A 20,221-nucleotide genomic window follows, 5' to 3' on the forward strand; every position below is an offset into this window, starting at 1 on the left:
TAAATCAAAAGAAATGACAAGTTCACTTGGCAATAACATTTTTTCTGCAATAAATTTAGCAGTTGCCAATCAAAATTCCGATGGCAGAAGTGGAATTCCGATATCGATGTGCATTTGCTTACGGAAAAAACGGAAAAGACATTGGTCATCCCCAGGTCAATCGATGTGATTAGCGAAGGAGAATTTTTATCACCACGAGCACGAGGGTCCAATCTAATCATTTTTCAGAGGATCGAATTTAATTTATTAGAAAGAAGCCAAATTTTCCCAAAAGGAAAAGGGAAATCGGCTCAGTAAAGGAGCTCTCGTCACTTCTTCTTAAGCTACCACAGTTGAATTAAGGACTTGCATTCCATAATGCATAGTGGTAGTTGCCACTTGGCAATGGATATGGACTAGGGCTGCAAACGAGCCGAGTCGAGTCGAGTTTTGAGCTAATCGAGCCGAGTCTCGACTAAATTTTACCAAACTCGAGCTCGATGAGCCGGCAAATTTCGAGTTCGAGCTCGAAAAAAAATAAAAAATAATTATTTTATTTTAAAAAAATAAATAAAATAATATTTTTTCTTAATAAATAATAAAATATTAAGAATATATACGTAATTTTACTATAAAAATAAAAAATAAAAAAATATAATATATGTAATTTTATTATTAAATAAAAATAAAAAAAATATATATATATACTCAAGCTCGCGAGCCGATTCACGAGCTAACGAGCTTAATATTCTGCGCTCGAGCTCAAATTTGACTCGAATCGGCTCGAGCTCGACTCGAGTCCGCTCGCAAGCTGTTGGATTCGTTTGCAGCTCTAGTATGGACTATGGACTGTGGAGAAGCAAATGCACGAATGGCTACTCGGAACATCGTCCGAAAAGTCAAAAAGCCACGAGGAAGGTTTCAGGAAATTTAAAGTCCACAGGGTTCATTCAACCTAGTGTCGGATCGGATGCAGCCTAAGATTTGGAAATTGCTGTTGGAGCGAAACAAAGACCATCCCCCCAAACCCAATGCCCCCCCAATTTCCCTTTCCTTCCCGGGGCATTCTGTATTGTCTCACACTTTTTCACATGCTAACCAAGAGGGCTCCGTGTCTTCTAGTGACTATTGTAATGCGAGGGCAGGGCAGGGCAGGGCAGATCTGTTGTTTAGACTACATGTGAACCACTTAGTCTTTGACTGCTATTCCCCTCAACTCAAATGGATGGTTTGCATGTGCTTTTTTCCTTCTGCCCACAATAACACCTCTCTGATTAACTGCTCACAAGGGGAAAAAGAAGGGAAAGGAAAGAAAAAAAAAAAAAAAGGAACAATTTTGGATGAACTGATGTCCCTTTCTCTTCAGAACACCAATATCTAGATCAGTGCAAGTAACATTATGAAGAAAAGAGAAAAGCTGTAGAAATTAAAACCATTAGTACAAAACAACTGCATGAATGGAGAGTTTTTTTTTAAAATTTGTTTTCCCTTTCCAACTCTTATATAGATGATAAAAGAGATGCTGGTGTCTACTACAAAAAGAAATATTGAGCAAAATAGTTTTTACCATCAAAGGTTCATTGTTGTGACGTGACGAGACCTTGACCATAAACCTTGGGAACTCTTTTAGGGGTTTCCAATTCCAACCTTAGGGCCCTATTCCCTCCCATAGGACTGAGTTTACTTTTTATTGTGTTGCAAACCAAGTAGTCTTAGTAGTAGCATGCTAGAGAGAGACGCTTTCCACTAGCCTCTAGGTGCCTTGAATCGCCATACCGAGTCAAAACGCAAAAAGGTTCCCATATCCAGTGAAAAGTTAGAATCAGACTGCCAATTACTACTACTAATTCCCTGGTCTGAAATCGATTTACTTGAGGTTGAAGGCTAGGCCCCTCCTCTGTAATTGTAGGTTGCATGCTTTTTGGCGTATTAGCCATCTCCCCACACCCCTAATTCTCTCTCTCTCTCGCTTGCTCTTTTGCTCTCCGTGTCTCAGTTCTCAGGCCTATATATACACTCATACAGCTGCACACGATTACAACTAGCTTTACAACAAAGCTGGCCTAAACAAATTTTACAGCTCTCTTTGAAGTGGTCTGAACTTCTGGAGGGCATCAATGGCTGTTCTAATGGTAGTTCTTGGCGTGGTTTTTGGGCTCTGCATCTTGAGCACTGCTTTATTGAAGTGGAACGAAGTCAAGTACAGGAAGAAAGGTTTGCCTCCCGGAACTATGGGTTGGCCAGTATTTGGGGAGACCACTGAGTTTCTCAAACAAGGTCCGGGCTTCATGAAGAACCAGAGATCAAGGTAATGGTATCTTTCTTAGTAATTCTCCTTGTATATTGTACAGATTTTGACATTCTAATGGTCTCTTGCCTAGTTGTAACATAAAGATTGTGCCTTGCTACCTTTATTTGACACAAAGTATGATACTTGCATGATACTTAGAAGCTGTGCAGCACAAAGGTAACTTCTACCACATGAAAATTGCAATATGTATATGTGCATGAAAAGCGTTAAATAGGATGCTTGCAATATCTGTGTGCATAAAAGTCGACGGGCATAATTGATTATGTTTACAAGAAGGTGCTGCTGGATGGATATCTGCTAGTTTTGGATGTAACAGTAAAACAAGTCATATAGCAGCCACTCTCCGGCTTTATGGTTCCTCCAACTGTTGAAAACTTTCTTGTTTTTGTTACGATAACAGGTATGGAAGTTTTTTCAAATCCCACATACTGGGCTGTCCAACCATTGTTTCAATGGATCCAGAGCTAAATAGATATATCCTGGTGAATGAAGCGAAAGGGCTGGTCCCTGGCTATCCCCAGTCCATGATAGACATCTTGGGGAAAAGCAACATTGCAGCTGTTCATGGTTCAGCTCACAAGCACATGAGAGGAGCATTGCTTTCTCTTATCAGTCCCACGGTGATCAGAGAACACCTTTTGCCGACAATTGATGAATTCATGAGATCCCACCTAAGCAATTGGGGTGACTCGGTGATTGACATTCAGCAAAAAACTAAAGAGGTTTGTCCAAACTCCTGTGAAAGACAGATTTGCCTCTAAACTCATTCTTCCCCTGTTCTAATCTGCATCTCTGCTGAATAACTTTTTTCCAGATGGCATTTCTATCATCCTTAAAGCAGATTGCAGGCATTGAATCTGGAACCATAGCTCAAGAATTTATGCCCGAATTTTTCATGTTAGTATTAGGAACTCTTTCTCTGCCTATCAACCTTCCGCGCACTAATTACCATCGTGGACTTCAGGTAAATGCGCTCTCATCTTTTACTACTGGAAAGAAGAAGATTTAAAATTGCTTGGTGTAACTAATAATTGAAATGTGTACTGCAGGCAAGGAAAAACATTGTCAGTCTGCTGAGAAAACTCATAGAGGGGAGAAGAGCTTCTGGAAAGACGAGCTGTGATATGCTTGGCTTTCTTATGAATGATGAAGTAAACAAGTACAAACTAACGGATGAGCAGATGATTGATCTGATCATAACCATTTTGTACTCTGGCTACGAAACTGTTTCAACGACTTCAATGATGGCTGTCAAATATCTCCACGATCACCCAAAAGTTGTTGAAGAAGTCAGAGTGAGTCTGTGTTTTTACTCGTTTACTATGCTTAAATAAATCAGTACTAGTTAATTCTTTTGCATCTTATTCTAACTTGAACTGGAAATCCCTATTACTGTAGAAGGAACATATGGCAATTAGAGAGAGGAAAAGGCCGGAGGACCCTATTGATTTTGATGACTACAAGTCAATGCGCTTCACACGTGCAGTAAGTATCCAAAATGATAGACGCATGAGAAAGTTTAGGTGGAAGGATGTTCAAGCTGTTGACACTTGGTTCTTATTAGTATTTTCCTGATTCAGGTGATCTATGAGACCTCCAGATTAGCTACTATTGTGAATGGAGTCTTGAGGAAAACTACTGAAGACATGCAACTGAATGGTGGGTTTATTACCATGAGCTGTATATTTATTTGATTAGCTTCATAATCTGCCTGCAGCGGGTGGGGGGCTAAAGTAGCAACTGTATATTTCCTTCTTCTTTTCGATACTGAAATGAAAAGAAAAAGGAGCGTATAGACTATGATGCCTAAACGTACAAGGGATGATGCATCCTGTATGAGATATCAAAAGGACCCTACCCTATCATAATCCACATGCTGCACCTACCATTCCAGCTGAGACATTCCCTATCTCTTGTCCAACTGAATTATTTTAATCAAACTACTTTTGATGATAAAGAGAAGTTGCAACTCGATTCTCTCTCAGACTCTCACTGGATAGAGCAAATATGATCTTCATAAAATAATATATTCTTCAAGAGGAATTTAAACAAGAAAAAAGCTTAAGGCCCCCCATCTGCAATGATTGTCGAAGCCTTAGTTTTCCAGGCAGAATTCTACTTTAACAATATATCGTTCTGCTTTCGCTACAAGAAAGAAATGCCTGTCTCCTTACTTATATGTATTTTGTTTACTTTTCAGGGTTCATTATTCCTAAAGGCTGGAGAATATATGTCTACACAAGGGAGATTAATTATGACCCGTGCCTCTATCCTGATCCGTTGAAATTTAATCCCTGGAGATGGCTGGTTCGTATTCATAATCAACTCTGTGTTTGTGCAATATTAGAGGGTGGAATTAATGTTTTTATTGGAGGCTGGCTAACAAAACTCCTGCCTACCTGATAAAAACAGGATAAAAACCTGGAGAACAAAAATTACTTCTTAATATTCGGAGGAGGAACAAGGCAGTGCCCCGGAAAGGAGCTTGGAATTGCTGAAATTTCTGCTTTTCTTCATTATTTCGTAACAACATACAGGTGAACCAATTTTTTTTTTTTTTTTTTTTTTTGGGTATTATATTATGTCTCTAATTCATGGCAGCGTGTTAAATTGTATATTGTGTCTGGCATGATGCAGGTGGGAAGAAGTTGGGGGAGATGAGCTGATGAAGTTCCCAAGAGTTGAAGCACCGAATGGACTACACCTTAAGATATCAACTCATTGACAATCAGCTTGAATGTACAGGAGGCGTAATGATAATGATGTAATTACAGTAGCAGCATGTTAGAGTAACATTTGATGTACAAATCACCAATCTGTTAACACAGGACAAATTGAAACCTGTTTTTTGGCCGGCTCTTGAGACGTTCTACATGTGAGACATGTCAATTATTTCTAGCAGACAGAAACTAATCGATTTCATGTGGGCACCACGAATTATCCTTCCAAAATTCCATTCCTAAGACCCCTTCTCACAAGCTTACAACATATCATTTAAGCAAAAAGTTTAGTTGTTGAATCATTTAGAAGCATTTGTTCAAGACACAGGAGGATGCATTTGTTCAAGATGCAGATCAACAACACCAACAAACAATCATAATGATAATATTAGTACCTTTGAACCTCGCTGCAGGTAGCGGAGACTTGCAAGGCCAAATGAATTTAAATCCCCCCCTCTGCAACTTCTGGGCTCGTACCAACTGAATGAACAACTTGGATCAATTAATTATAAGAAAGAAAGAATGACACAATACTTTGATTACCGCTCCAACACCCGTGCAAGGTGCCAATTGAAATTTGAGCGCCAAAGCCAACAGCAGGTTTATAGACTGGAATCTCAAAACTACTCCAATTTCCACACATACCAACGGCAACAATTTTTTTTTTTTTTTTTTGGGGTCCCTAAAACTTCTTCCCGGGAAAGTGAAGACCCTCACTATTAGTCTGTTCACGTTGCCACCAACTAAACTGAATAGTGGACCGCAACGGATCTTATGTCCCACATCCTGTGCCACTCTCTGTCCCATTTTTTATTATATATTGCTATTTCTTCTTCACAAACATCATGTTTTAATTCCTTTTTATTTCCTTATGATCCAATAACTATTAATTGAGTAAAAAATAAATACAATAGTTTCAAAAAGCTAATATATAATAGAAAATTAAAAAATACAGCAGAAAATTCATAAAAATCTCATTTTTTTTATGCATTTTGACTTTTTGAGTTTGTTAAATTTTGTGTATTACTCAATTAATAGCTATTGGATCATAAGAAAATAAAAAAGAATTAAGTGAGATAGAGAGTGGCATAGAGTGTGGGACAGAAGATCCGTTGCGATATTGGACACACAGCCACTTATTTTTTTCCATCCGCAGTCCGTTGCAAAAAACAGTTTGGTAACTGTGAATTTTGGGCTGGTCTCTCGATGACATTCACGGCAACACCGGAGGCTTTGTGATCCAAAGTTGATTAAAAGTTGTAGCCTGTCTCTTGGCCCGGCCTCTCGTTGGTGATCTTTAGGTTGTGGACAGGGCTAATCGAATCAAAGATCCGAGTCTCTAAATTTGATCGATCATTTGAATGAATTTAAAAATTTGTTCTAAGTTTGATTTGTTTATTTAACGAATTGAATTCAAACGAACTTTCGTGGGATCGAGATTTTCCTGGATTCTAGTTTACTAAATCAGCAGATTTCTTTTAAGTTCACTTGGTATCCCTATAGAAGTATATTGTGTGTTCTTTTAATTAGCAGAATTTCGGATGAGGGTTAATTAGAAATAGCAATAATTTATTCCCATTGTGTCAAATTCCGGATCTCATCTGCCCACTAGTCTACTACACCAATACGCCTTGAACTAGTCTTCGGAGAAACCAAATAAAGTAAACCGAGGAATGATAACCACTGGGCCAATGGCTTAGTGGCCACCAGGGAGGGGCTTAAATCCTTCTTTAGACTGTAGGTGAGGGTTCAAACTTTACCTGTAACGAAAAAAATTTAAGGGTTATGCTATAGCACTAGCCCTCCTACCACAGTCTTCTTAGCCTCTCCATTCCCCTAGATTAGGATAGAGTAGGTTATACAAATGTGTCGTTGCTGAAAAAAAAAAAAAAAGTAAACCGAGGAATGATAATAATAAAATATCACTGTCAGAACTATTTTGTGATTGCAAATCTTTATTCAACGTGCGAGGAGCTAACGTTCTGCAAGAGAAAAGTGACAAACCCCTTCTGGAAGGAAGATCCATTGTTGCACTTCCCAAGTGATTTGTATAAATGCACCTGCACACTTTTGTTTGTGCAATATATGATATGGTATATTACGCTCAATTTTCAATCAAAACCAGTGTGGCGTGCAATTTAAGCTTTTGTTTACCTAATGGTCTCGAAAAGGAAAATTTTATTTTTAAAAAAAAAAATTGAAGGAAAAGCTTTCTTTAGCTTAACGTTGGCTTATACCTGGTGATGAAGTCAAAAGTTTTACGCAGTTATTTCTTAATTTAAGATAATTTTCTCAAAGCCGTAACGTAACTACTATCCTCTACCTTTAAAGATGTCACATTAATTTCACTTCCATCACACATTACCCCTGATGATATTTTCTATTTTGAGCTAGGAATCAACTATTTTTTTTAACTCAAGTGAAAGGTCTCGAAATTTGAATCTTTCACGTCCACTTCTTTCCTTTCCCTACCGTCCAACCCATCATTTTCGCCTACGAATCAACTTAACGGTTACCATCCCAAAACAATCAAATCCCACACCAAAAGAGGCCACAATTCATGGCCTAAACTAATCCGATTAACTCCAAAAAATCACAAAAATTTCCATTTTCTCCAAGCATATTTTCTTAATTTCTCCATGAAATCGACATTTGGGTACATATGTTGTGGGAATGCCTTCAGTTGGCTGTTTGTGGTTACAATATTGCAAAGTTGCCACAAGCATAGAACAAAATTTTTACTCTTCTTTTTTTTTTTTTTTTTTTTCAAAAGCAAAACATGGGTGGATTTCACCTCGGTGAAAGTATGCCTCTAGCATTACATGTTGGCAACGAAATTCAAACATGCGATCATTATTGAAGAACATTACTAATTAAATCAACTTGCATTGGCAAATTTTTGTTCTATTAGAAAGAAACTAATTTACTCGAAAAAACAAGATCATCAATCAGAATATACAAAAAAAAAGGGATAATTTCAGAAACCTCTCCTGAGGTTTCTGATTATTTCACTTCGTTCCCTTGAAGTAATATAACTTACACTAACCTCTCTTGATATGACATTTTGGTAACCAATCTTAAAATAAGGTCAATAATTTAATGAGTATCTTGAAATGCCCTTATTTTATAAACTTTAATTCATTCTTCTAAACAATTGTAAAGTAATTTGACACAATTATAAAAAAAAAGGAGTTTCAAAATTTTCATGTCAATAGTTGTTATTTAATAATCAACTATCACAATAAATCTTTTGCTATAATAGGTTTTCTTGTAGTACTTTATTGGGAATATAAATTCTTTTAAGATGGAGAAGAAAGTGTTATCTTGTATTTTTTTTAATTTTATGGATTTTTTTAAATAAAAGTTTATGGACTAGTTTAGTGATGGAACTACCATAGTTTGGTAGTAATTTTGGGCCATTTGTTTTTAATTATTGTTGACTTATTCTTGATTTTGATACAAAAAAAGAGTTACAAAAAAATTGGATGATATTAAAAGTCATAGAAAAAATATTACTAATTTAGCTTTTGATCTGGATGGATATTAATGACAACATTGATAGTTTTTCTATATTTCTAATAAAATATAAGAGAAATGAGTAAGAAGGAAAAAGAAAAATTATAAAATCCATCATTTGTACAAACACGGAAACAAGAGAGTTTAATTAAAATATTAAAGTTAGTATTATCATTTTAAATAGATAAAGGAGGTAAGTATAATTTTTGAAACATTAAGGGAGCCAAGTGAAATTATAAAAAACCTCAGGGGAGGTTTCTGAAATTATCCCAAAACATAAAAAACAAAAGGCCTACCGGCTGGAACTCCTTTGAAGGAGTCCCTAGCCATATATAGCCCCTTTGACTTTGGACACCCTACACGTGCCGAACCCACCGCACTCGCTGCTGCCATTTTGCCCACTTGCATGTTAAACGAGTTCCCGCATCCGCATGCAAAGCAACCCTCCAGCTCCGTACCACCAGCAACCAACAATGCCCATATAAACTTCCCACCAAATCAATCCTGCTCTCCTCAGCTCGTCTTCTTCATCCAAGCCCCGGAAACGCCCCAAAAAAAAAAAGAAGCATTTTTCATCTCTCACTCAAACAAGCAAGAAGATCATGGCTTCATCGAGCCCTCCTCTGAAAGATGAGCTCGACATTGTGATACCAACCATCAGAAACCTTGATTTCTTGGAGATGTGGAGGCCCTTCTTCCAGCCCTACCACCTCATCATCGTCCAAGATGGTGATCCTTCCAGAACCATCAAGGTCCCTGATGGCTTCGACTACGATCTTTATAATCGTAACGACATTAACAAAATGTTGGGCCCCAGGGCTAGTTGCATCTCCTTCAAGGACTCTGCTTGTCGCTGCTTTGGTTACATGGTTTCCAAGAAGAAGTACATCTATACCATTGATGATGATTGCTTTGTGAGTTCCCCATTTGCCCCTTGGCCCTTCCTTCGTTTTTCTTCTTCTGATGCAACACTGTTTATCAGCACTAATTGACGTAAAGTTTATGTGTTTAATGGATAATTCAGATTAGTGGATCATGATGTTTGGTTTGTTGCCGATAAACTTGTGAATAATTTTGATATGCACCTTCAACAAAACTCATTAAGGACTATATTAGGGATAGTCAAGGACCATACGAGGCTATTGGACTATACATTTCCCAGTGAATCAGATTGATTGTATATTTGCTTGTATTGCATTTCAATCTTATACCTAAATTTCTTTTACTCATGAAGACTATAATCAGACTGGATCTATGCAATTCTTAGACTATCTATCCAGTCTCAAAATACTTAACACTCTCCCTCTCCCAATCATCTCACGACCACAATAAGTTACAATCGATCTTGTAACAAGAGGAGGAGGCTGATAAAAAAGCAGTAACTTTCATGACAATTAAATGCACTATATATTGAGTTTCAGCATCCACTTTTACGTCATAGGGTGGCTTGGTTATAGCTTGTTGCTATAGGTTGGCGCTGTAAATGGAGCCAATTGTTATTACGGCTGTATAGCTAACAGATTAATTTACCTATCAGAGGAGAAAAATGATTCCCGCCAAAGTGGCGCTTGACGTATCTAGATAAGCACGTAAACCTAGTTTCGCAAAATAAGACGGAGTCATTCTGATCTTTTGGCCCTTCATTCTCTATCTGTAGCATAAAAAATGGTTTTTTTTCCTCTTAAAAGTGGGGTATTCATGTAGTTAAATGAGTATGCCTAGTTTCCCAAGAAAAATGCTAAATTGCCGGTCCCTGCCATCCACTATTATGTTTAGAAGGAAAGACAACTTTTAAGACTTTTCCGGTGCGTGTGCACGGGGTCATGTTCTGGCAAGGCAAATTCACATGGTGCATCAATGAACTGCCTTCGTGCATCGCGTAGTGTCAAAAGAACTTTAGCACTCCAGTTAACAGAAAGTCGCCTTGATTCTTTACCTCTACTAATCCATTATGTTCGACAGTAACGATTGCTGAAACTGACCACAATTGTCGGAACTTGCCATGCCGGCCACACACTACTAATACTGACGTTTTAGGCACCTCATCATATAATCTTACATCCTGGTTGTTATGAACATATTCAGTCAGTAGTAAAAATCAGGAGCTGATATAGATATTTCTTCGGGGGCTTATATTTTTTCAAATGATCACCATTGATGTGCAGGTTGCAAAAGACCCTTCTGGCAAAGACATCAATGCGCTTGAACAGCACATTAAGAATATTCTCTCCCCATCAACTCCCTATTTCTTCAACACCTTGTATGATCCTTTCCAAGAAGGCAATGATTTTGTCCGGGGTTATCCATTCAGCCTTCGTGAGGGTGTGCCTACAGCCGTTTCCCATGGCCTTTGGCTTAATATTCCCGATTATGATGCTCCTACGCAGCTCGTGAAGCCTCTTGAGAGAAATACCAGGTCTCCATTTCTTTCGCAGATTAGCTCAGCAAGCTTCTAGTATTTAACAAACTTTTCAATCATTTGTCCATGCATTAATGCATACAGAATTCTCAAGTATATATGTTTTAATTTTATTAGGTATGTCAACACAGTCATGACAATACCAAAGGGCACCCTCTTTCCTATGTGTGGAATGAATCTAGCATTTGATCGTGACCTCATTGGCCCAGCGATGTATTTTGGACTCATGGGAGAGGGTCAGCCAATTGGACGTTACGACGACATGTGGGCTGGCTGGTGTACCAAGGTGCTGTATCTGTCTTTCCTTTCTCTTTTTCAAAATATATTTATTGCATGCAGTAAAATCAAGAGAAAATGATCTACTCTGCACTTATTTTGTTTCCTTAACCTTTTGGGTGGTTGTTGATGTTTTTAGGTGATATGCGATCATTTGGGACTGGGAATCAAGACAGGGCTTCCCTACATCTGGCACAGCAAAGCTAGCAATCCTTTTGTGAACTTGAAGAAGGAGTATAATGGTATCTATTGGCAAGAAGAGATCATTCCGTTCTTCCAGTCAGCAACTCTTTCAAAGGATTCCACTACAGTCCAGAAGTGCTATGTAGAACTGTCAAAGCAAGTTAAGGAGAAGCTAGGAAAGATAGATCCCTACTTTACCAAACTTGCAGATGCCATGGTCACTTGGATTGAAGCTTGGGATGAGCTCAACCCGGCCACAGATACTGCCAAATTACCAAACGGCTCTGCTAAGTGAAAGTCATAGCAGCATTGACGACGGCCTTTAGTTTTTGCAATAGCTCAAAATTTAATACTTACTGCTTCTTTTTTCATGTCTGCAACCCTTTATACGTTCGGATAAGTCCGTGTATTAGTTTCTTTTTCATGGAACTAATGAACTGGTCCAATGTAACATCCGCGCAATATCCATATTTTAGAGTAGAGAAAAGAATAATAGTTGATGCAATTTCCAAGTTCCAACAGACCGTGGTTGAATCCTTATTGTTTCTTTCCACATGAAGGTAGAAACTTTGGCTTGGTTTTATTCTGCACCCGTATTTTGTGAGCATGATTGAAGGATTATCTGCGATACTAATTTGTTTTTAAGTCCCGGACATGGAGAATAGAACAAGAATACATGGAATTTAAACTCAGGTTGCATTACATACTCCAAAACCTTTGCAAACAGATTGGCATTGAACTATCGTCAATTTCTCCACTATCTACGTGTATTGTGTAGTCAATCAGGGATCATTATTTGGCTACACAACCATCTGGAATAACTTCCTCTTTCCTCGGTAATTGGATAGCCTTTCTCCTTGTTTAAGCACATTGGTATGCCTGCTCAAGAATGTTTATAAGGTTAACTGGTAATAGCAGAAAAGCAGTAGATAAAAATGCAGATCCTTGTTTAAGGACATTGGCATGCCCGCTGAAGAATGTTTATAAGGTTAACTGGTAATAGCGGAAGGACAGTAGATAAAAAAGGCTGAGAGCAAAAACGCCGTTGCCGGGGATCGAACCCGGGTCACCCGCGTGACAGGCGGGAATACTCACCACTATACTACAACGACCTTGTTGATATGCCTGCTGAAGAACATTTATTAGGTTAACTGATAATAGCGGAAACGCAGTAGATAAAAAGGCTGAGAGCAAAACGCCGTTGCCGGGGATCGAACCCGGGTCACCCGCGTGACAGGCGGGAATACTCACCACTATACTACAACGACCTGTTGATGACGATTGGAATAATTATCACAAATATTTTAAAACCAGCAAAAAAACAACATAACGAAAATTTAAAACAAAAATTTTTAACCAGCCAAAAAAAAAACCGTAGAATTTGAGATAAAGAGCGTTCAAATTTTTTCTTTTCATTTTTGTATAAACAATATAACGCATTGATGCAATTCAAAGGTACACAGGATGGTCATCCCCTTTCATTCTGATTATATTCTACCGATCATTTAGCAGAGGAAGTACCAATGCGTTTAGTCAACTAAAAAGAGGCAACAATCCTTGGCTTTTAATGAAACCAAAAGAAAAATGGAGGTTAAAATCTAACACAACCACCTCAGAGTCGCAACGGAAGTATTTCTTTTCCCTGGGATTGGAGCAAGTGGAGATCAGAATCATTCACAAACACTCGTCCCACCTCACCATTTTATCCACCCGAGTTGAGATTAACAAGAAGCTGTGTATGAGAAGGCCGAACATATTTGCCAATGGTTATTTACTCTTATGGACGGTTAACGCCAGTTGCTGCCACCTATGGAGAAATTTTTAACTTCTTGCGCAATAAATTATGTGACACTTGATACTCGTGGGTTCAAGAAGACAAAAAGAACAAATGCAATACATACAGAAAGAATTACTAAACCAACAAAAACTGGCATTGCTCCCTTCAAAATCAGAGAATTCACAGAAACTATCTATCTATCTATCTATCCTTCGATTTCATATGGCACCTTTGACAAAATTATTCCCCCGGCAAAATACTGGTCTCTCTGCAATGGCAATGCATCACAGCAAACTGATCACCAATGTTGAAGATGCTTTTGCTCAATAACTGGGCCGCGAGGACTTCTTTAAATTTTATTAACTAGCTGTAAGATCTTCTGCCTTCTTACGCTTGGCTGCAGGTTCATCGCTGTCCTCCTCATGGTTGCTAGCACCATTCACTGCATCTACACCAAGAAGTGAGACGTGCTTGCTTGTGATCTGACGACCAGCCCTCAGCTTTGGTCCCCAATGCCTTTCAGGATTAGGAAGGAACCGTGCAACCTTCTTGGCCTGTGCCTTGCTTAAAGATGCCACAGCTCGTGCAAAATTAGCCTAAGTGAAATGTTTTAAATAAGTAAATGATTGTTATGGGAGAGTTAAAGACTTAAAAAAAGGTGGTCCAAAATCGTTGGCTCTTTGCATTAAAGGTCTCACCAACTCCGAACCTTAATGTACCTCTGAAACTAAAGGGAGATATAACCAACACGATAATGGAGATTGGGTGCGTGCACAAACATACCTGTAGAACAGGTTCCTTTGCAAGGATCACACTTCCAGCTTGGTCTGGAGGTTGAGCCTTCACAGGATGGTTTTTGACCTACAGAACAACATGCCACTTCACTCACAAATGCTTGCAGAATAACCGCATCGCAGAAAAATAACAGAAGCTGATGACAGTATTTCACAATAAAAGAATGATATGACCTGACATAAAATGTATCGGGGGCCATAAAAAATGTCAACTTCGAAAATAACAGCTTTTCTCAGATTTCTCTTCAGATTGTTTTTACAACCACCAAAAACATAAAAATTAAAAAACCCTTCAAATTCAGGCCATCAGAACTTTATGAATTTGGAATAATTCAATGAGCAATGAAAATCAAGGAAGTGCGTTTTGTCACCATATTTCATAAAGAAATTTCGTCGTGCAGTCTTACCCAACAACGCATTATGTCCCAAATGACATCCATTGGAGCATCTGTTTTCAGCCCAAGTGGATTGACATGAGTTCCTGATATACGATATCCAGCATTGATGACAGCAGATCGGAATATAACTGCTGAGGGGGAAGTGCACTTCAGCGTTGCACACAGATTATGCAAACTCAGAAACAGAGGAACATCAGACAATTCCTATAAAATGAGAATTATTAAAGTAAGAACATAACGGGGATAAACAAATAAAAAATAAATGGCAAAAATGTCTTATAACTCAAAATTCTTAGATTTTCACTCTTTAGCCCAAAATAATGGCAAGCCACAACCCCCTTAACCAAGGAAATAGAGAAGAAGAAGGAAGGTCTGAAATGCATGCCCAATATTATCACTAGAAAAAACTATGTTAATGTCTTGCATGATAGAATGCCATTAATGCACTTAATGAATGAGAAATTCACAACTGAATTCTAAAGCGTAAACAGCAATTTCAGCCTAAACCCAAGACAAACCTCTGAAATTGTTGTCAATACAGCTGAGATGCGATCATAAGCAGGATAGTGAACCTTCATGGATTTCACATCTTCAAGAATGCAAGTTACCCATTCTTGATCATGGATGGGAGCAGACCAGATTGGTCCGCCCATATTATATTTTTTGCCACAGTCACTGCACTCTTGGGGAACAACAGGCCCAAACCCAGGAAGATATCTCACACTGGTATTCTGCAATAGAAAGGAAGCAAAGAAAACCACAATTATGGATCCAGTGCTTTTCGGTCATGAGCCTAAGTTCAAGAGACCTGGAAAATGAAAAGTAATCAACTGATGCAGGACTTGTTTCCAAACAACATGTAACGGACATACAAATGGAAGATATCTCAGATACAAGAGGTCTGGAATATGAAAAAGAATCTACTGACACAGGACTTGTTTCCACAAGTGTAACATAAAGTTCCCTTAAGATATACTATTAAATACAAGCATTACCTTTTTTGGCCATTCAACATATGCAATGGGCAAATATATGCCAAGTACAAACTAAGTACCAACCTTCCTCAAGTAAAATGTCAAATACAACTGAAAAACACAATTCATTTCCCACTTTACATAATATATATGGCTAGTATGAACACATATCAAAGCACCAAATCTAAGCCACGAAAACCAATAGGTGATCATGATGAATCAAAATATCATGACACAAGGGCATACCTTAGAGACGGTACGACCAATTGCTTGAAGATGAAAAGAATCACAGCCAGTGCATTGATAAACATATGAGAGCTTTAAAGGAGTGTTTTTCATTGCACTTGCCGAACTGCAAGAGTCACTCAGAAGCTCAGTTGGGGGTAAAAATCAGAAGTACCTACTAGTCTAAATAAAAAATGTAAATGCATACATTACTATTCATGCTAACTCACTCTAATTGTCATCACAAGGGAGGAAGAAATATACTCACGTATATACACGGACAAAAACACGCACGTAGAAGTCCATCTGAACAGATAATACTGGAACAATGTACCTTTTATACCGATTTGCATGGCTCTGCATATCCAAAGTGGAAATAACTGCTTACAAGACCCAGGGAAAAAAAGAAAGAAATAGCAAATGACAGAAGGAACAATATTGCCTTTCCAACTCAATGCCTTGACTCAAAATGTTTGAGATATTACTATTTTCCTTATCTAAAACGTTGGCAATTTGAAAAGGGAAAGGACAGTTTGGTTGTACAGCTGAACTTATTTCAAGCTATAGAAGAGCTTCACAGCCCACGAAATGTCAGATGTGAACTAACACAAAAGTTTTCTCCTTCATCTTCTATCTTCAGAAAGTTATTAAAATTGATACATTTTCATCAAGCAAAGGATGAGCAAGAAGTAACAACAACAGACCACCACAAAACTCAAACGTCTGAATAACGAATTTCCAATTCCTACAGCAAGAATTAGTGAATACAGACTATCATCAAACGCAAAATTATTAAATTCCCTCTTCTTGAAGGCAGAACTCAAATTTCTTTGCAGAAAGTCAACAGCTTTTCTGGTTAAACAATAGGTACCTCAATGCTGGCAAGAAGGATCCTCAAAGCCATTTCATGGCAATACTTTCCTCTTAATGGATAGGAGCCATACCTAGTTCCAAGCAACAACAAAAAAGCTTTTTATGACACTTGAATCATCTTAGGTGAGTCCATCACTAAATAATTGCGTTCAATGAGAGGCAATAATATGAATAAGTAATAAACCTTACTTGGAATAGCAAACCTCCCCATTACCCCCACAAAGTACTGCCATATCAGTTGCAGTACACATTAAGATGCCGCCATCAATGACTGATTGGACAGCAGAGTCCAGAAACACGGAGGGTGAGCCATAAGGATCAAGATCCACCTGAAACACCGACAAACAGGAAAAGATCATTAATTGGCTCAGAATGCGACTGCGATTAACAAGAAAACATGTTTCTTTCTTACTTTTCTTATCAAGATACAAACTACGGGCAAATTATTCACTCACAAACAAGTATCAAGCACAAAAGACTGGGAAAATTATGCATGTCTTTTTCCATGGATCAATAGCATGAACACAAATTAAAAGAATGTCCAAACTTCAGATCAATACCATGTAAATCTGTCTGAAAAGGATACCAAGCATATGAACCATACCACGTCAAATTCTTTTGGATGGGTAAGCATGTAAACTCTCGCATCAGCGAGGTGAGATTCCACCTTTGAACATGCTACTGACCCATTGAACTTGATGTTTCTCTGGCAAGCTTCAACTGACACTGCACAAGAGACAAACATTATTACACAGTTTCATCATATACTCTCAAGGACAACCAAGCTCCATCTACCTTTATCATTGTCCAATGCTACAACTTGGCCAATTCCTTCAACTTCCCGTGCATATCTTAGAGCTCTCAAACCAGAAGCTGACAAAGCCTGTTAAAGCAGATAAGTTTTTGAGATATGCAGTCCTGAAGCCCTTTCTTTTTTGAAAAGAAATAAAATATAGGGCTCAACTTAAATTAAAAGAAGAATTTTCAGAAACCTCAAGAACTCGTGGTGGTTTCAACCCTCCTCGGCTTTTCTCCTCTATATTATCAACCAGCTTCTCTGATGTGCTACAAGGTTCATGTTCAGACGCCTCTTCTGAAGCTTCGTATCGACCATTAGATTTTTCGGCCTCAGAGATGGACTCTACTGGAGCTTCTGTTTTGTCAACAGGCTTATCTGATACCTTTGCTACTGCTTTCATTCTTTTTGACAACATTGCTTCATGTTCCAACTTGCGTTTTGCTATAAATGCCCTCAGAACAGCAATAGACATATCTCTGTTATTAACCTGGAAACGAGACAATGCACCAAGGATTAGGTTATTGTGTTTCCAATGCTAAACTAGATACGGAGACCTCTATATTTGAGATACTACAATATTTATAGCACGTTAATTGTGATATTACTAGTTCTACAACACATAATCATTTCTTCAAGGCCGGGGACCAGCCCCCGCAAACTGTACGCTGACCATTAAAATGCATGTATCTAACTTGAATTTTTAACTGAATCGTTTTCACAGACTGGTCCGCCAGTAACAATTGAGGTTAGAAATAAGCCCAAAGCTAAAACACAATAGCCCACGATGGACTATATCGCAATTGACGCGCTCATCCAATAAAAATCCATAAAAGATACCATCCCTACAATTGAAAGGATTGAAATTTGATTGATTAGAAAGTAAACAGCTCTAAAAACTCAGGGGAAAATGCAAGACCTGGGTTTTATTGTAGAAGACTTCGTTTTTAGCGTGCATGAGAATCTCAGCCTCTCCTTCTCTGATGACAGTGTAATCATTGAGATCAAGGGAGGCAGCCTTTGAGGTCTCCTTTTGCTGTTCCTCCTCATCCCCTGTTTTCTCTCCACTCGCGCCCATATCAATATCAAATGTTGTCGCTTCAAAAATAAAATTGCAGAATCTGGGGTTGAATGCTCCTTCACTTGGCGGCTGCGGCGGCGGCGGCGACGACGACGTGGTAGGTTGTAGCTTTGGAAGTGGGGAGAAAGGCCGATGTTGGAAAGAGAAGGATTCTCTGATATTTGTGTTTTTGGCTGAAGTTTGTAAAAGGGGAAGGAGCGAACGCATCAAGGAAGAGGGCTTATATAGGGTACGCAGACATGGCTGGATTTGGTCAAGGGAATTTCTAAAACCCTACCCTGGGTTTTCAGTGAAAGATTCTTGGAGCATATTGTCAAAGAATATCTACCTTAGGTACTAGTCCACAATTATACATCCTTACGATAATAGAACCTGTGTGGGGATAGTAGTTTTTTTTAGATGGTTAACACCAATTGTCTATTTTCAAATTTATTTTTTTCTCTCTATCTATACTATATATATATATATATATATATATATAAAGGGGTAGGGAGCCTTTTAGTGTAAATAAAAAGTTACCATCTTATGATCTTCCTAAATTATCTTTTAAATATAACTGCCCACTATCATGTCACTTCTCTCACCCACTATCATATCTATCTCTATCCCTTCCACCCACTATCATATCTATTTTAACCTCTGTTTTTATAACTACCCACTACCAAATAATAGTTTATTTGTACATTTGTTTATGTAAATGTTTGTATCTATTATAAAATTATAAAACCAAATCTCTTAAAAAAAATAATTTTAACAAATATTTTTAAAAATTTTTTAAATATTTATTTATTATTGCACACGCGTCGAGTTTGTCTTAAGCACTAGTAACAATAAAATGCCTTTATCAAAGAATAAGGGTTTGGCTAACTAGGCATTAAATTGTTAAAAAAGGGTTAAACGTTTTACTAGTTTTTTTTTTTTCAAAAAAAAAGTGAAGTCAAAGGTTGGAAGTGTCCGAATATGCTAAAGCTTATGCATTGAAATAGTATAAGTACCACCTGTAACTTAAATGTACAATAATACACGGCGGTGACCATTAGTTTATATAGGCTTATAGTTTATTAGGAAGATGTTAAGTGGCATTCTCAAAGTTGGTTATTCACGCACATCTCACAAATATTTTTTATCTCCAGCTTTTGTCATTTCTTCTTAGGTTAAAAACAAAAGAGTTAAAGGGGAGTGTTGATACATTAACAAAATCTTAAGGATGTCAGTTCGCTAAGACTAGCCTGGGCGCCTCCCGTGAGTAGTTCGGCTGGTACTGACCATCTGTAGTTACAGTAAAATCTCAGGTTCGACTCTCATGTGCTATCATTGTTGGATATTTTTGAGGCAAAGCTCTCTCTCCCCAGGTGATTACCCTCCAGGCCTTTAAAAAAAAAAAAAGGACTAGCCTGTGCTGGGATCAATAAACTAGGGGTGGCAATTCGGGTCCAAATCAGGTTGGCGGGTCGGGTTCGGGTCAACCCGCCAGAAAATCTGTTGACCCGAACCCGACCCGCCAACCCGTGACGGGTCAGGTATGCTGACCCGAACCCGAAAATTTCAGGTTGACGGGTTGGCGGGTCGACCCGAAATGACCCGAAACTTAATTTTAATTTATTAATTTATCACTGTAATTTCTAATAAAATCAATTTCTCACAAAACTAATTACATAATCAAGTAATAAAAATTTAAATAAGTAATTCCAAACCAAATCTAAAATAAATTAAACACCGTAAAAGTGTTTTATCCCAAACAAAATATAAAATAAATTAAAACAGTATAAAAGTAAAAAATAATATAATATATTATTTGTCCAAATATAATAATTTTAACTTCACACAAATTAAAAAAATTCATTTATGATTAAGTAATTAATGCCTTTGAAAAAAAGAATAACTTAGGTTAGTTAGATA

The 20,221-nt window shown here is 37.9% G+C and overlaps 3 protein-coding genes and 2 non-coding genes across 5 annotated transcripts; 2 read left to right on the plus strand and 3 right to left on the minus strand.

The window, feature by feature from the left end:
• Window positions 1–1,826: 1,826 nt before the first annotated feature.
• LOC113700162 (cytochrome P450 85A1) lies at window positions 1,827–5,132 on the plus strand. Its single transcript, XM_027220668.2, has 9 exons — window positions 1,827–2,287; window positions 2,691–3,012; window positions 3,105–3,254; window positions 3,340–3,585; window positions 3,689–3,775; window positions 3,871–3,949; window positions 4,491–4,597; window positions 4,703–4,827; window positions 4,928–5,132. Exons 1-9 carry the CDS (start codon window positions 2,097–2,099, stop codon window positions 5,013–5,015), a joined length of 1,395 nt encoding a protein of 464 aa, XP_027076469.1. The 5' UTR covers window positions 1,827–2,096; the 3' UTR covers window positions 5,016–5,132.
• Window positions 5,133–9,036: 3,904 nt separating this feature from the next.
• On the plus strand, window positions 9,037–11,925 carry LOC113697895 (probable UDP-arabinopyranose mutase 1). Its single transcript, XM_027217496.2, has 4 exons — window positions 9,037–9,440; window positions 10,692–10,942; window positions 11,063–11,231; window positions 11,361–11,925. The coding sequence occupies exons 1-4, from the start codon at window positions 9,129–9,131 to the stop codon at window positions 11,697–11,699; spliced, it is 1,071 nt and encodes a 356-aa protein (XP_027073297.1). The 5' UTR covers window positions 9,037–9,128; the 3' UTR covers window positions 11,700–11,925.
• Window positions 11,926–12,444: 519 nt separating this feature from the next.
• On the minus strand, window positions 12,445–12,516 carry TRNAD-GUC (transfer RNA aspartic acid (anticodon GUC)). The gene has a single exon. It is a non-coding gene; the product is annotated as a tRNA-Asp (tRNA).
• An 84-nt stretch (window positions 12,517–12,600) lies between these two features.
• Window positions 12,601–12,672, minus strand: TRNAD-GUC (transfer RNA aspartic acid (anticodon GUC)). Its single transcript has one exon. It is a non-coding gene; the product is annotated as a tRNA-Asp (tRNA).
• A 641-nt stretch (window positions 12,673–13,313) lies between these two features.
• LOC113700158 (tRNA (guanine(26)-N(2))-dimethyltransferase 2-like) lies at window positions 13,314–18,672 on the minus strand. The gene is made up of 12 exons (XM_027220664.2): window positions 18,161–18,672; window positions 17,438–17,731; window positions 17,241–17,328; window positions 17,050–17,171; window positions 16,635–16,774; window positions 16,444–16,516; window positions 15,841–15,929; window positions 15,594–15,699; window positions 14,892–15,104; window positions 14,383–14,577; window positions 13,965–14,042; window positions 13,314–13,777 (listed from the first exon to the last, which is right to left on the minus strand). The coding sequence occupies exons 1-12, from the start codon at window positions 18,527–18,529 to the stop codon at window positions 13,541–13,543; spliced, it is 2,004 nt and encodes a 667-aa protein (XP_027076465.1). The 5' UTR covers window positions 18,530–18,672; the 3' UTR covers window positions 13,314–13,540.
• Between the last annotated feature and the right edge of the window lie 1,549 nt (window positions 18,673–20,221).

The sequence above is a fragment of the Coffea arabica genome, chromosome 7c (assembly GCF_036785885.1).
Source record: "Coffea arabica cultivar ET-39 chromosome 7c, Coffea Arabica ET-39 HiFi, whole genome shotgun sequence".
In the NCBI taxonomy this organism is placed as follows: Eukaryota; Viridiplantae; Streptophyta; class Magnoliopsida; order Gentianales; family Rubiaceae; genus Coffea; species Coffea arabica.